The sequence below is a fragment of the Esox lucius genome, chromosome 12, assembly GCF_011004845.1.
Source record: "Esox lucius isolate fEsoLuc1 chromosome 12, fEsoLuc1.pri, whole genome shotgun sequence".
In the NCBI taxonomy this organism is placed as follows: Eukaryota; Metazoa; Chordata; class Actinopteri; order Esociformes; family Esocidae; genus Esox; species Esox lucius.
This window is the reverse complement of record NC_047580.1, coordinates 3,346,787-3,364,432: the sequence shown is the minus strand read 5'-3', so window position 1 is coordinate 3,364,432 and position 17,646 is coordinate 3,346,787. Positions and strand designations below refer to the sequence as shown.

Sequence of the window (17,646 nt, the reverse complement as noted above, 5' to 3'; positions counted from 1 at the left end):
CCTAACATACGTCATAACGGAAGTCCCACCCTACAAACCGGATGTCCCGCCCACCTGTCACATCAATATGGAAGTCCCGCCCCCCCCCAGGGCCATAAATCACCATTCTGACACATTATACCCTACACTAACTACTAGTAACTTCGAATCAGGAGAGTCTCTGAGACACATGGATGTGTTTAGCTTTGTTATAAGACAGCCACAAGCCATGCTTCCAACCAAAAGTTATGGAGTCAGTGGAAAATCACAGGTGCATTAACAAACAAATTCCTTAAAAAAAGGAACACCAGTTGGAGCTCAAAAATAATAAAGTAGGTTCCATATTCAGTAGTCTCTGGGACAAGGTGGATAAAAAAAGCCAAAGAATGTAAAAAAAAGCAAGGTATTAATAAACAATAAAAAATTGAATAGCTTTTTTCCATCTTTTGGACAGAAAATAGGCAATGCAGTAAATAATTGAACAAAATGTAAATGTTTTCCATATTTTGTAGAAAGTTTTTGCGGAATCTACATTTATGCACAATAACACTTTAGGTGCTGTCATAGTCAAGTAATATTCCATATTTTGGGTGGGTGGGGACTACATAGATCCTATAATTCCTTGGACAGCCTTGGACCTGTAGGCATTAACAAGTTTAAATAGAAATGCGGCTCAGCTCTTTCTTCAAAAATATGTTCTGTTTATCCATTAGATCTTATATATCAAACTTTTAAATTAAAACCATTGAAAGACATTTATTTTTGTTTTCATCTATATTAAATATATTTCAAATATATGTGCGGCACAATTATTGTTACCCTATCATTTAATACTTTGTGCAACCTCCCTTTGCCAAGATAACAGCTCTTCTATAATGCCTTATAGGAGAAGTCTTCTCCTATAATGTATAATATCATTGGAGAACACATGGCAAGGGATCTAAGAACATTCATCCATACAGAAACTCTACAGATCCTTCAGATTCCAAGGTCCTCATTTGTGGACTCTCCTCTTCAGCATATCTCACAGGTTTTCTATGGGCTTTAGGTCAGGGGACTGGGAGGCCATGGCAAAACTTTGATTCTGTGGTTAGTGACCCATTTAAAAAACATGCTCAATGTGTATGGGGTCAAATCTTGACACCCAACCTCTTACAGGCCGGTTGTTATCTCCAATAGCTTTAAACCTTTTAATTATTTAATTAGTGGAAATGGGCATTTTAAACTGTTGAGCTATTTTCTTCTAGCTATTGTCTGATTTGTGCAGCTCAACAATCTTTTGTCGCACATCATTACTGTATTCTCTGGCCTTTGGATGGATGACAATTTTGTCAATATTTTAATGAAAGGCCAAGAGGATAAATAACAAATAGTTTGTTTTCACAGCCCATTTTGTTCATTTTTACCAAGGATGCCAATATTAGTGGAGGGCACTGTAACTTGAAGTTGATACAGACTCAATACTGTACCTGTGAAGGTGCACAGAATTTTCACAATGATAATTTTTTTTTTAAATAGCAAAATATATCCTGGAAGTGTAATCTTAAGTGTCCTTAAGGATTCCTTCCTTTGGCTACATTCTGTTGAAACTTGCTTATGACCCGAAAGCATTTACATGAACAGATAGCATCAGATGAACGGTTCTTCAAAAGATCATTTGAAAAACATTAAAAAACAAATCTACCCAAAAAAGGTTATTTAAGGTTCACCCAAATTTCAAGAACCCCAATAAGATCCTCCAGAAAACATTAATTTTTAAACTCCAACCACAAAGATCATAAACTGGGTCTAATTTTCTCTTCATTTGACTAAGACAGACAAGATTAGTGATGACAACAAGCTTATTATGATTTATTTAAGTTTTTTTTTTTCTTAAAGAACTTACACAAGTTCCCCAACAGTATAATGCATTTAGTATCATAATATGGGCCAAATTGAATATGTTTGCTCCAATTGGTGGGAAACCGGTCAATATTAACATCACTCAACATATCCACTCATATGTCCCTGTTTTCAAAAGCTGCATTATCAAATATTTCAAAATTAATTCCAGATACTGTATGTCACATCATCACTGACCATCACAGAGGCTGCTGTAGCAGCCAAATAGTATTGGTTTGAAACCCTCACGTCAACCCTCACAATCCCAAAGCATCACAAACACAGATCCATATCTTTCCACATTCACACATTCAATCATTGAGTGACAAACCCTTTAATATGTCTGGCATTAAAACATCAGTGTAAAGATTTATAACCAACAGCAAGTGCATCCAACAACTCCATCCCCCAGGCTGCTCTGTGGGGCTGACATCATACCACCCAGGAGCAGGAAGGCTTCATAACCACAAAGACCCCACTTCATTGTGGGATTGTCCCAGCTAAGTGGCGACATAAGGAGGTCATTACAGTTCATGAACGGAACCATCCTTGCCACAACCCTAGAGCCAACCCATGAATGAAAGAGTACAGACATATAATTTACATACACGTGCACAGACACACACACACTCTCAATACTTACATGACAAGTTCTGTAAGGAGCCACTTCACTGTGGCAAATATTGCAAAATAGGGCTGGAGGTAGAACAAAGGAAACAAAACTGTTACTGTTTTTGAACTGACAAACTATATAACTGTAGTTTGGAGTGAGACAGTTTAGAGGGTGTGAGCATGCTACAAGGATCAACCAAACTATCTAGTTGCATGGGGTACTCACGTCTAGTAGTGTGCGGGCACTGTCACTACTCTCAGAAAAGATTCTGCAGATTGCCTGGTAATCATACAGAGTAACCCTTGAGAGGGGAATAAAGAGGGAGAGGGAAAAAGGGATATGAAAAGAGTTATAGTGGACTTAAAGACTTGAGTTACTGTTTTTTTATGACTCATGATTTAACCAGTGGTAACTTATTTGGTTATTGGTAAAACTGGCTAACTTAGTCAAATATTCTACAATGACAATTTCATCATTTAGCAGACTTTTCATATTATTAAATCTGATGTACAGAGACAATTATGGTTAACTAACTTGCTCATGGACACAATGAAATAATTTACTGGCTTGGGGATTCCATCCAGTAACATTTCACTTACTGGTCAGATGCTTTATCAGCTTAGCTGAATGAAACATCCACAATTAATACACATTTACAATTGTAATCATGTTAATGTTTTAAAGTAAATTTAGCCAGGTTGGATTTTTGTGTATACATTCATTATACATTTAAATATTTTAGCAGAGCAGTTTACATGAATGATTAAGTGTCCTGTTCATGGGTGATCAATAGAATTGTCAGTTGACCAGTTCTGGGACTTGATGCAAGATTCTCTAAGTGCTTGGAGGTCTGCTGCCCAAATTCATGTTATTAAATCTGAATTAAAGTTGACATTAACCTGGAAAGAACATTAAATTCATTTATTTTGATAATTGTCCCCTATTTAGTGGAGGCAATTAGTTCTCTTGAAGAACAACATGCTTTACATTACATGTTTACGTTACCATGCTGGTTTCAATTAACTGGTTGGGTTAGATCATATACTTAGATGCAGTGTCATTCCCTCGCGTAATTCACTGGAGTGGCTACTAGCATAAAATTAACCTTGAATAGGTCCCGGCTTTTGTGAGCGGGATCTTTGACTCAAAGTTTAGGGACCATATCACATTCTACCAACAATATCAGAGATTCTCAAATGTTGAACATCTGTAATACATTATTTGATCATCTGTAATAGTCACATCCATGTCTGTAACATTCCCATCAGTGTCATACTGGATAGTAAGCAACAGAATGCAGTGGCTGTTATTATATGCATATGTTGTCTTTCTACCTACAGCCAGAGTTCTCCTTGTCAGCAAAGAGGTGAGAGAGAGGGGGACAGACTTAAAGAAGGAAAGAGTATGAGGAAGTAAAAAAGTAGACATCCTTCTTAGTTTTACTGGTGAGCAATATTTCCTCTCTCCCCCTTCCTGAGGGTAGAAGTAGAAGGACAATGAGAGATATAAGGAGGGTGTGGGACGTCTTAGCCTGCCCTGAGGGGATGCGATCAGGTTCTGTCTATGTTGGGTTATTACAGAGTACACACAGTTTGCAGCAGTTTGACCTTGCTGTGTCTACAACCCCTGGACATGTTTCCTGCACAGCCATGGTACCCCTGTGTGTGTCATGCTCAGTCCACTGTCTACAGCCCAGGGCCTTATTCTGCCCCGGTACAAGCAACAGGATCCAATTAACATTAATCTTACTGAGTTAATGGTGTTAGCGGGACCGCTAACTTAGCCTAGCAACAATGACACCATGCTCACTGTGACACAATGGCTATGTGCGTGTGTGTGGGTGATGGCTCCACTTTAAAACAAGCTAAAGCCTTTCCGATGACAATAGCGAACTGCTTAAGTCTGATCATCCTGATTTGATTATTGTAAAATCTTTCTGTCCTATTACTCATTACATAAAGTTCCATATGACACGCATACATAATGTGTCATTTACCAGACAAACCCTTCCATTTTAGCGATCATTCATCATCATTCATTTTTCAAAGATATTCATTACTTTTACACTCTTCAATATAGTATTTCCTATGGCGTCATCGGTTGAGTTGTGGCTTTGATTCACTCTCTGACCACATTACAAAAAATATATATTTTTCAGATTATTGTAAGTTAAAACCATAACATTCTGCGTCATGTTTATGAAATGCTATTTTGTACTAGAGTTAACAGTTATATATTTTTTTTCTTAGAGACTGTTGAAACCATGGATTCCTTAGTAGTCAAATCCTCCCACATAGCATTGTCATTGCCATGCGCCCGTCATATTCTCTATTCAGCAGTTTGGGTGTACAGCACCAGGGAGCATCAGCTGTGGATGCAGGTATACAGTACAGTACATCTTGTAGCAACATTCTTAAGTGGTACATACCTATTAATTCCACATTAATTTGAACTGTAAAATATAGCTTTCTTGTTTTTCAAAGTGCTGGGTGCAAGGTTATATGTTTTATGTGTGTTCACGTGTCAGTAAAAATACCCCACAAGGATAGTAAAACATCAGGAAAAATTACATTTCTGGCTCATGGGTTAGGTTTAAGGTAAAAGTTACAATTGGGGATAGGGATAGAAGAAGAGAGTTATAGGGGATACTGGTTAGGGTAACTTTAAGGTTTAGTGTTTGTTAGATCTCTGGGATTACAGCTAGAGTTAGGTTTAGGGTTTGGAAAAATATGATTTGAAATGGGAATAAGATTCCTAAAATGTGTGGGTGTGTGTGAGTTCAGGCACACAATCCAGGGAATGACATCGTCCCGTGTCACATTCCCACATTTAATTACAGAAAACCCAGTCAACACCCAGCGCTCCCGGCATTTTCCGCCTATGGACCCGCTGGAGTAGTGTATCTGGACTGGCCTATGTGTGCATGTGTAAAGGTGTAGAACTGTTTGCGTGTATGCAAAAAGTAGAAATGTGCGTATGAAAACCAATGTGTGTATGTGTATGAATATGACGTCACAGCCCTCCTAATTCCATCTTTTCAGGAACAGATTTGTTCTAATCCCCTAATGGAGAAATCCACTGAGCTGAGGGGTCAGAGGGCACTGCTGAATAGCTGATATGATTGGCTGAGTTAAGAGCTGTCAGCGCTCCAGGAGACATGCTCTCATAAGGTTCAATTCCCCACACTAACACACACATGCATCACCACAGGCACGCAAAAGCTGCACACACACACACACACACACACACACTCACACGCAACCACATGCAGGCAAACACACACGCTCAATCCCACGCATACAACCATACACACACATACTTCCTCACCTCTTAAAGGAGCCCATTAGAAGCAACTTATTCATAACTGCCCCTTCTGCTTCTCCAAAGAACATCCCGGTCTGTGAGGAGAGAGGGAGAAAACAAAGATAGAAACATAAATTATATAGAATATATAACAATTAAGAGACACAGCAAACATAGGACCTGTTCACCTGTGACATTTCATCTCACCATCAAAACACAGAAAGAGTATTCGCGTGAGTCCCAACATATCAATTTATACTTGCAGACGCTCTTATCCAGAGCAATTAAGCACCTTGCTCAAGGCTACAGCGACTTATTGGTTTTACCTTGTCAGCTCAGGGATTCGAAATAGCTCAGTGATACTGGCATAAAATTCTTGACCACTATGCTACATTTCGCCCCTCATTGTATCAATAGGGCAGGTCTTACCAAAGAGTAGTCCTCTGCTACTAAGATGAAGCCATTGTTGTCTATCAGGTAACAATTGATGTTCTGTCGTGGTGGCACAAAGAAAGACATCATCACGTGGAGGTATTGGAAGATGAAGGAAACAAGGAGGCAAATTTGGTATATGAAGGGTTAAATGTTTCGAGTAAAGGACGGCATTGTAAAAGCGGGTAAAGTCAAACTCACCTCATCATCACAGCTTATAGAGCATTTCCCATCTAGAGCTGCACACTGCAATAGAATACAGGCCTCATGGAAAATGTAAAATACACAAGAGATACATTCCATTTCTTGTGCTACTATGATTGCACCCCAGTGTATGTGTGTTTACCTGTCGACTGGCGGTCCAGAACTTCCTTTGGAAGAACTCAAGTTTCATCTGGATCCCCACAGCTGGAAAAGAAGAGACATAACTTCAACATTTGGGCAACAGAACCGTTGCTGCATGCACGGCTGCCTGTGTGTGTTTAAATGTGATTCTGTGAGATTATGCAAAGATATTATTTCAGGTATATGTATTTGAAATTAATATTTCAGTTCAGCACATCTCACCATTATACTGGGATGGACTACACTCCCGATGTATACATACAAGATAATGAACGCTTCAGTTTTGAAATACTTTGAGTCATTTATATTGGTCAGACAAAATGGGGAAGATATACTGTAACATCACGCTTTTGCTGAAAATGCAGTGGGACAGATCCCAACCAATGCTGCAACATCCTATTCCCATCCTATTGCCCAAAAAACGTATTGAAATCGTCAAAATACAAAATTCTAAATTGTCCAGCATTTCTTTACAGTGGTTCCTAATTTCTTTGGGGCTTTGTCGCCATGTAGTTGTATCAGAGACCACACAGTGTACGCCATAATTGTTTTGATAGTAATCATTAGATTAAAGTATAGATTCTCAGCTTATGATACCAAATATCACAATCTTAGCAAGTAAAACAAAAATGTAGCTGTTATGGTTGTAATGTTGTTGCCGTTTGGCAGTTTATTTGTTACTATGAAATAATTAGCAAAGTATCTACAACCCTGTGTCCAAAAAGTTGGGACGAGTGCAGTCATGATATTCAATTTTCACTACACGTTTATTGTGGCCAAAATAATTCAGGGAAAAAATGTGTCGGTCATAATAAAAAGAAAAAAATGTGTCGGTCATCTGTTTTTTTTCTCTTTTTTGCAAATGAATTACACTCAAAATACAAGTGTATGCAGGATGAGAGCGTCGGTAACCATAACTGTACAAATAAAAAAAAATAAGTGTACAAAAAGAACAATTACACTTCATGGATAGTGAAAAGGCAACCAGATGAACTGACAGACAAAAGATCCACAAGGCCTATGACCGAGAGGAATTTTTGGAAAAAGACAAAACATTTTTGCCTAGTGAATAGGCTATGAAATGGTGTTAATTCAAACACTAGTGTATAGGTCCAGTGTATAGGTCCAGACTCATAATTTAAGCAAATGCATCGTTTGTCCATGAATAAGCTATGGAAAAACCGAGAGGAGTTTTTGGAAAAATAGGTGCTTTTAACCATGTGATTAGGAAACAACAGTGCGTCTTTGCAGATAAACAACTTGAATTGTAGATAAGAAAATAACACGCATGACATAAAAACATATTCTTCCTAAAATTCGACCTTAGGGAGTTTTTCCTAGCCACTGAAATTCAACACTACTGTTGTTTGCTCCCTGGGGTTTAAGGCCGGGTGTCTCTGTAAAGCACTTTGTGACAACTGCTGTTGTAAAAAGGGCTTTATAAATAAATTTGATATACATTAAATATACACTCACCTAAAGGATTATTAGGAACAACTGTTCAATTTCTCATTAATGCAATTATCTAATCAACCAATCCCATGGCAGTTGCTTCAATGCATTTAGGGGTTTGGTCCTGGTCAAGACAATCTCCTGAACTCCAAACTGAATGTCAGAATGGGAAAGAAAGGTGATTTAAGCAATTTTGAGCGTGGCATGGTTGTTGGTGCCAGACAGGCCGGTGTGAGTATTTCACAATCTGCTCAGTTACTGGGATTTTCACGCACAACCATTTCTAGGGTTTACAAAGAATGGTGTGAAAAGGGAAAAACATCCAGTATGCGGCAGTCCTGTGGGCGAAAATGCCTTGTTGATGCTAGAAGTCAGAGGAGAATGGGCCGACTGATTCAAGCTGATAAAAGAGCAACTTTGACTGAAATAACTACTCGTTACAACCGAGGTATGCAGCAAAGCATTTGTGAAGCCACAACACGCACAACCTTGAGGCGGATGGGCTACAACAGCAGAAGACCCCACCGGGTACCACTCATCTCCACTACAAATAGGAAAACGAGGCTACAATTTGCACGAGCTCACCAAAATTGGACAGTTGAAGACTGGAAGAATGCAGCCTGGTCTGATGAGTCTCGATTTCTGTTGAGACATTCAGATGGTAGAGTCAGAATTTGGCGTAAACAGAATGAGAACATGGATCCATCTTGCCTTGTTACCACTGTGCAGGCTGCTGGTGGTGGTGTAATGGTGTGGGGGATGTTTTCTTGGCACACTTAAGGCCCCTTAGTGCCAATTGGGCATCGTTTAAATGCCACGGCCTACCTGAGCATTGTTTCTGACCATGTCCATCCCTTTATGACCACCATGTACCCATCCTCTGATGGCTACTTCCAGCAGGATAATGCACCATGTCACAAAGCTCGAATCATTTCAAATTGGTTTCTTGAACATGACAATGAGTTCACTGTACTGAAATGGCCCCCACAGTCACCAGATCTCAACCCAATAGAGCATCTTTGGGATGTGGTGGAACGGGAGCTTCGTGCCCTGGATGTGCATCCCACAAATCTCCATCAACTGCAAGATGCTATCTTATCAATATGGGCCAACATTTTTAAAGAATGCTTTCAGCACCTTGTTGAATCAATGCCACGTAGAATTAAGGCAGTTCTGAAGGGGAAAGGGGGTCAAACACAGTATTAGTATGGTGTTCCAAATAATCCTTTAGGTGAGTGTACAATGTCCTTTTTTCCATGTGAATGGGCTGCTAAAACGGCACATCTTTGTGGATCTCTCCCAGGGGTTCTAGTGGGGCTAACGAGTTGATTTCAATGCCAGTGCGTAGGTCCAGTCTCCTTGTTTAAGGATATGACTTGTTTGTCTACAGGTGACATTAATAAACTATTGAAAAACCGAGATTTTTTGGGTAAAAATACAACTTCAGTTACGCCTAGTGAATACAATATTATCATGTGTATTATTAACATGATATCAATATTTCATTTTTAAAATATCAAGGTCATCGTACCGGTATATCAGTACACCCATAGTTGGGGCCAGACTTGGAATTTTGTCATTTTAGGGGCAAGGTAATTTGGCTTTCACTATCACAAAAATGTTTAGGGCACAAAGGCCACATGCCAGGGCTCAATGGTCATTGAGTGAAATAAGAGGATTTGGAGCTTACAAATAAACAACTTGAATTGTTGGTAAGAAAAAAACATGCATGAAAAAAACATACATTATTCATTTTTAATATCATATTTTGAATGATAACTTATTATAACTGATATGTTTTTTCCACATAAAAAGTTTAATTATAATGTTTTAATCCTTGAAATGACATCTACTCCTCCCTCGAAATGTTTATAGATTCTGGAATCTATTTCATTTCAGACATTTTTGTTGGGAGCGTTCACATGACAACAAATAGGCTACCGTATTGACAGTTTAGTAACGTTAAGGCTAGCTAGCCAGAAGGATAACATTACCTCAGTTACACAAATGTAAACCGCCATGTTTCCTTTAACATCACAATTACCTGCGCTAATGAGTACGACCTAAATAAACAAAGTGACTTATTTGTGTGCGGTGATTGTGCAAAGAATAACCTAACGTAAGCATATATTATGGGCATACATTTTTCAAGCAATAATAAAACGTCTCATTTGATATGTTGTCTTTGTACTATTGTCTATTAAATATAGGATTTAAATGATTTGCACATCATTGTTACGCATTGTTATGCACCATTTTACGCAGTGTCACCACCTTTTGGGAAAAAGGGTTGTAATGTTTCATTTTGATCTATTGGTCTTTAGAATATTTTGTACCCATATTCTGCAATGGTAAGTAGTCAATCCAGGCCGCCACTGTATTGACATGATGACGTGTGTGTGATGCATTGCCATTCACAACTGTGCTCGCACCCCCCCGCTGATGGGACACAGCAAAAACTTACAGCGTCATGAATCGGTTCTGATTACAATAGTAGTAAAAAGTACTTATCAACACCGATGACATTACGCATGTACAATCAAATATTAGGGATAATAAGTCATATTTGGAAGCAATTACCACAGTAATCACACAAGTTTGTGCCAGTTACATTTGCCAAGAACACTCTGCCAGGTAGAAAACCATGTTTACTGTGACATTGTGGGGAACAAAGATTGAGCAGTGTTCTTTTAACATGGGTCAGGCAATGGCTGGTAAAGTAAACATATCGTCTTTTGCTCTGAACATAGGTTCTGAGTGTCCAAAATATTGCCAAACAAGACATCCGTGCTGAAAGTTTTGTACCTTTTAGTTGACACACAGTAACATCAGTAACCTAGGTCAAAGGACAGCTTAAGGCCATATCTCACTATGAAATAATTGTTCAGGTCTGTTTGTCTGAGAAAATGCATTTTGTGTGCATGCTTCAAAACTTGAACCACATTAATGTCACGGAAAAGCACACAGCATTACCCATGACTCAAGCTGGCTGGCTGTAGACCCTTTGCAAGTCTCTGCCGCCATCTTGTTTCTGCCTACATAACATGGCAGAGAATACAGATCCACACATCCATCACATTAGGAATAGCAGAAAGCGAGACACAGATCTGGACACAAAATCCCTGGTGTTGAACATAGGAATGTGTGGCTTGTTTCAGAGCTGGCCAAGATAGGATCCATGTATTCGACATAGCCCTTCACTCCTCCTCCTCCACTTTCTACTGCTACACCCCCGATCATCTCCCCAGGGGGCTGAGTGTCACTTTCATGTCCGGAGAAATAATATGTTTCACAATGGTTTTTAATCAGAGGCAATGGGGGAATCAAAGTCAGAATAGATTTGTACATTTGCCACATATGATCCTGTTAATGCAAACAGCACATAATATAAATAAATTTTCATACAACATGTGCATAACCTAAATCACATGCCAAGCTACAGTTTGGCTTGTATTGCATTTCAATACAGCACAGGTGTCGAACCGGTTCCACAAAGGGCCGAGTGTCTGCAGGTTTTTGGTTTTTCCTATAAATTGGTTCCTAGTTCATACCTACACAACCAGGTGAGGGCAGAAACTAACCAATCAGTGACCTAATTAACCAATCAAGTACAAGGAGAGAGCAAAAACCTGCAGACACTCGGCCCTCCGTGGAACCGGTTTGACACCTGTGCAATACAGCATTAACTTTTGTTCAACCCAAGTTGTGGCGTGAATGCACACTCAAGTATCAACATAGGGCCAGTGCCCCAGGGAGAACCACCTGGCCTGGGGCTGTGAAACACACAGTTACTGGACCCTTGAACGCAGTCCAGTAGCTGTTTCTAAACGCAGCTCGGTTGCCACCCTTTTATGAGGCACACTTGCCCCCAATCAGGCCTTGTCAGGCGGAGCTAAAAGGACCTCTAAGGAAGCAGCTTTGGGGCAGCAGACAGTAGAAGACAAAAGAGTGGGATGCGGGTCCCTGCCCCTGTTTTCTTCTTTTTTTTATCAGTTCCATTTAGTTCCTTCTACTTTGTCAGTAAATGCCTTCCAGGGTCCAGAAGACTGGCACTGTGTCCGTTCCCTCTGTCTCTCCCTGTTACAAAGTATAACATAACTTGTATAAGGTAGGAATCTTATCAGGGTTTCAAACTAAGGAACCAAATGTGTGTCAATGTGAGCATCCATATGGGTGTTTGCGTGTGTTGATCTAGGTCAGGTTTGTGTTGGTATGCTCTAATCATATTTGCTCCAGTGAAAAAACCAAAGCCAAGCTGATTCACCATACTGCCAGAGACATGCAGATGGGATGTCAGACGCATTAAAAAAAACACACGTCAGTTTTCTATCCTTGTGGGCAACAAAACCTAACCTAACTGTAAATGCAAACTCATAAAAAAATATAGCTGCAAGCAACGATTAAGGGTCATGACAAAATGAAACTTTGAAGCCACTTGAAATGTATAGGTTACTGTAACTAAGCAATTGTCTTTACATTTCCAACTTCAATTAAAGCTGCAATTGCATTTAGTGGGTTTCAGCATTTAGTTAGCATGAAAATTATGAAATATGGTATGTAGGATAAAAGAAACTGCCCACGTGTACAAACATTAACCCAATGTTGGATGTTTTTCCCTGTCCTGTCCATGTCGTTTTTTACATAATGGTCTGGTTTATACAATACTTGAAGAACTTCATACACAGATACCAAATGTCAAAGTACATCAACATTGGTCATTTGCTGCCATATGAGTAGTGTTAAGTGTTTTTCAAAATAACTAAGATGGCTGAAAATCCATGATGGTGATTTTTTGGATGTCATAGTGAGGAGATACACCTATGGACTGATTTCCAAGACTAGGTCAAAAGGGATGGGTGTGGTGAACTTTCAAAAGAATCCAACTTCACAGGCTTGTGCCACCATGAGGCGGACTGGCATGTCCACTGCACCAGAAGTTGTTTTTCTTGATACTTTACTATATTAATTTGGGTACTTTTACATCATTTTAAATTGCAAAAAGGACAGTTTCTTGACAGAAGAATTATATTAGTGAACTGAAACAAACTGGATTTTGGCATACTGTTGAAACCCTAATGACAATTGACTTTGATTGTGGAATAGCATAGATTATTACAACAAAACATTCTCAGCATCAGTGTAATAAAAGTAGATAGTTGATGAATGTCACACTCACATCTTGTATAGTGAAAAGCTTAGTTTTTCTAAGCTACACATTAAAAATGGAAATTACCATTTGAAAGGTTAAGTAAAAAAAAATAAAAATAGCAGGACTAGATAATATAGGTAATAAATTAGAGGAGTTACTTCTGTAAATTAATAACAATCACACCATTATCAGAATTGAGTAGTTATGTCATATCATTTTTATTGCTAATTTAGCAAGTTTCTAATAAAGGAATCAATTTCCATTTTAGTTTTACTCCACTTTGAAGATTGTAAATAAAAATAATGTGTTTACAGACAAATCAAATGCATTTTGTCATTTAGCAGATGCTCTCATCTAGATCAACTTACAGTAAGTACAGGTACATTTTCCTGGAGTAAATTAGGGTAGAGTGATTTGCCCTAGGACACAACATTTGGCTCAATTGGGAATCAAACAGAACTTTACAATTACAAATTTCACTCTAACTATAGAGCCACTTGAAAACACACACAGACACGCACAAAACACTCAGCATGAAACCAGGTTTGCGTGGCATCTATAAAACAAATAATATTGTTAATCAATTTGAAATACATTTTACGAAAACCTTTATTTTAGCCATGGATTTGAAATCTAGCAGGACAATACAAGTTATATACAGGGGGCCAAAAGTTTAGAATAATTTACAAACATTTTCTCTAATTCACTAACGTGGTATTCAGCTGATCAAAGTATACTCGGGACATCAATGATGTAAAAACATTATTTAAGTCTTTTTGATTAAATCTACACAGGCCTCGTTTCCAACAACCATTACTCAAACACCTTATCCTTGAGTAATCATGCCAAATTGCTAATGTGGTACTAGAACATCACTTAATTATATCAAAAACAGCTAAAAGCTATTTTGTTTGATAAATCAAGCTATATATGGTCTTAGTGTCAAATTTCAGAAATGGACACCTCACGTCCTCAGCTTCATTTAATTCCTTTCTGACATTTGTAACCTAATACCAACCTTAACACATGCCAGTGCATTACTGTGACAGCTCAATAACACAAACAATGTTAAGTTTAATTTAAATAAACCAAATAGGTGTCAGCTGGGTTTAATATAATTATTTTTTAATACCAATATAATTATTTTCGAGTTTAATAAAATTATTTTCTAGTACCAAACAAGCATGTTATAATTATTTAAGGATGAGGTGTTGTAAAAACTAGTGTCTATCAGAATTCACCTAGCAAATTTACACATTGAAAATGGAAAACTATTGCAGGTTTTCCCACTTACAAAGCATGTAGAAGTCTGTAATTATTAATTTTGTGACGGAATCAACAAAAAAAATCCAGAAAATCACATTGTATGATTTTAAAGTAATTAATTTGCATTTTATTGCATGACATAAATATTTGATACATCAGAAAAGCAGAACTTAATATTTGATACAGAAACCTTTGTTTGCAATTACAGAGATCATACGTTTCCTGTAGTTCTTGACCAGGTTTGCACACACTGCAGCAGAGATTTTGGCCCACTCCTCCATACAGACCTTATCCAGATCCTTCAGGTTTCGGTTGCTGGGCAATACGGACTTTCAGCTCCCTCCAAAGATTTTCTATTGGGTTCAGGTCTGGAGACTGGCTAGGCCACTCCAGGACCATGAGATGCTTCTTACGGAACTCACTCATTAGTTGCCCTGACTGTGTGTTTCGGGTTGTTGTCATGCAGGAAGACCCAGCCACGACCCATCTTCAATGCTCTTACTGAGGGAAGGAAGTTGTTGGCCTAGATCTCGCGATACATGGCCCCATCCATCCTCCCCTCAATACGGTGCAGTCATCCTGTCCCCTTTGCAGTAAAGCATCCCCAAAGAATGATGTTTCCACCTCCATGCTTCGCGGTTGGGATGGTGTACTAAAATAAGGATAGTCATTGTTTGGTCATACTGGCACATTGCTTACATGGACACAAAGGGTTTTCAGAAAAAGCAGTAGTTTGGACAATGAAAGGAAATTCCTTTTTGGCACATATTTAAATATTCCCACAGCATAGGTGTCACAGTTGGACTATCTTTCTCCACAACATGTAGTCCTAATAAATGCACATTGATGTTTAACTTTTTCACTTTTATTTGCTCAGCACTGCCAGGGTTGCAACTGAAAGAATACAGCAAACATTTTCTTACACACCATAATAATTAATCTAAGCAACACATTCATTTAATGGAGCGCACAGTTGTAATTATATTCAGATGTAGTTGTACCTTAATGATGGCGCAGTGATATTGACAAGCCTTGTAACTTACACATCTATACAGTCAGCAATTTTTTGCCAGCTTTCCTTCATGATTTGATTAGATTAGATTACATTCAACTTTATTGTCATTGAACAAGCACAAGTACAGTACAACGAAATGCTGTTAGCATCTAACCAGAAGTGCAAATAGAAGAGGGACGAACATTTACAAGTATTAAGTATATGTATTATAAGTGTAATGTATAGATGTGCAATGAAGGATAATGCAGTAAAGATGGCAATACTAAATGTGCAATTAAGGCAAATATAGGAGGGCGGAAAATGTACAAGCATTAAGTATAGTGTATGTTACAAGGGATAATAGTTGTGCGGGTACAAATGGCAATTCTAAATGTGCAACCCGGGATGCAGAGATAGCAGCAATGAGGTCCCAGAGGTAGACAAGCAGATATAAGAACTGTAAAAATGAAAGCATGATGGCAATACTAAATATTCAAAGAGGCAAATCTGGAATCTGCAAGCTGCATGTGCAACTGAAATGCAGGGACAGCAGCAGTGAGGTTCCCAAGGTAGACACGGACCTGTAACAACTGAAAACCTCCATTATCAGACTTTGCAAGGCAGTGTCAGAGTAGTACAAAGAGAGTAGTGAAACAAGGTCCCTGGGAGTTGGGATGTGCTTAGTGATGGGTCACAGAGTTCACATAATTCTCTGGGTTACAGAGTTAAGCAGGGTTACAGTAGATGGGAAGAAACTGTTCCTGAGCCTGCTGCTGCGGGATTGAAGAGACCTGTTCCGCCTGCCAGATGGTAGGAGGGCAAACAGTTTGTGGCGTGGATGTGAAATCCCAGCTGATCCCATGGCAGTTTTTACCACCTGTTGCTGGCCTTCAGTCTGGCTAAGGAGCAACCGCCAAACCACACTGGGGCACAGTTTATCAGAATGCTCTCAATTGTGCAGCGGTAAAAGTTCACAAGAATCTCTTTAGCCTTCTTAAAAAGCACAGGTGCTGCTATGCCTTTTTGACCAGGGCTGAGGTGTTGAGGGTCCAGGAGAGGTCCTCTGAGAAGTGGACATCCAGGAATTTGAAGCTGGACACATGTTTCCACCTCAGTGCCATGGATGAGAACTGGGGCATGACTGCAGCATTCAGACTTTCTGTAATTCACAATGAGCTCCTTGGTTTTCTTTGCGTTGAGGGCCAGTTTGTTGTCAGCGAACCATGCCACCAGGCGCTTTACCTCCTTCCTGTAGTATGACTCGTCATTCTCATTGATCAGGCCAACCACCATGTTGTTGTCTGAAAACTTGACGATGGTGTTGGAAACGTGTACAGGAATGCAGTCATGGGTGAAGTGGGAGTAGAGGAGAGGGCTCAGCACACAGCCTTGTGGAACACCAGTGTTCAGGATCATGGTGGAGGAGGTGAAGTTGTCTAACCTGACAGACTGGGGTCTGTTGGTTAGGAAGTCCAAAATCCAGTTGCAGAGAGAGAAGCTGATCCCCAGGTCATGGAGTTTGTTGACCAGTCTAGAGGGGATGACGGTGCTGAATGATGAGCTGAAGTCTAGGGCAGGGTGTAAAGCTGTGGAGATGGCATCCTCTGTAGACCTGTAAAATAACACCTAGGCAAATGTTCCCCTTTCTGTGCATTCATAATGCCATCAATAAAATGCACCTGTGTTCATTGTCCATAACACACGCCTGCCCATACCATAACCCCACCGTCACCATGGGCCACTTGATCCACAACGTTGACATCAGCAAACCGCTCACCCACACGACGCCATACACGCTGCCATCTGCCCTGTACAGTGAAAACCAGGATTCTTCTGTGAAGAGAACACCTCTCCAAAGTGCAAGATGCCATCGAATGTGAGCATTTGCCCACTCAAGTCGGTTACGACGACAAACTGCAGTCAGTTCGAGACCCCAATTTGGAAGATGAGCATGCAAATGAGCTTCCCTGAGACGGTTTTTGACAGTTTGTGCAGAAATTCTTTGGTAATGCAAACCGATTGTTGCAGCAGCTGTCTGAGTGGCTGGTTTCAGACGATCTTGGAGGTGAAGATGCTGGATGTGGAGGTCCTGGGCTGGTGTGGTTACACGTGGTCTGCGGTTGTGAGGCCAGTTGGATGTACTGCCAAATTCTCTGAAATGCTAAGGTTAAGCAGATTAACTGGAATTATATTGCAACTAGCACCACAGTAAATTTGGAATTGTATAACATC

At 39.5% G+C, this 17,646-nt stretch overlaps 1 protein-coding gene across 2 annotated transcripts in view; it reads right to left on the bottom strand.

Moving 5' to 3' along the window:
* The window catches only part of cacna2d3a (calcium channel, voltage-dependent, alpha 2/delta subunit 3a), a 691,437-nt gene that overhangs the window by 15,822 nt on the left and 657,969 nt on the right, over nt 1-17,646 (bottom strand). For both annotated transcript variants that reach the window (XM_034295715.1, XM_034295716.1), the window contains 6 exons: nt 6,555-6,616; nt 6,410-6,454; nt 6,206-6,268; nt 5,801-5,871; nt 2,699-2,774; nt 2,504-2,556 (listed from right to left, as the gene is read on the bottom strand). In XM_034295715.1, coding sequence (XP_034151606.1) covers nt 2,504-2,556; nt 2,699-2,774; nt 5,801-5,871; nt 6,206-6,268; nt 6,410-6,454; nt 6,555-6,616 — 370 coding nt within the window. The remainder of the gene's footprint in view (nt 1-2,503; nt 2,557-2,698; nt 2,775-5,800; nt 5,872-6,205; nt 6,269-6,409; nt 6,455-6,554; nt 6,617-17,646) is intronic.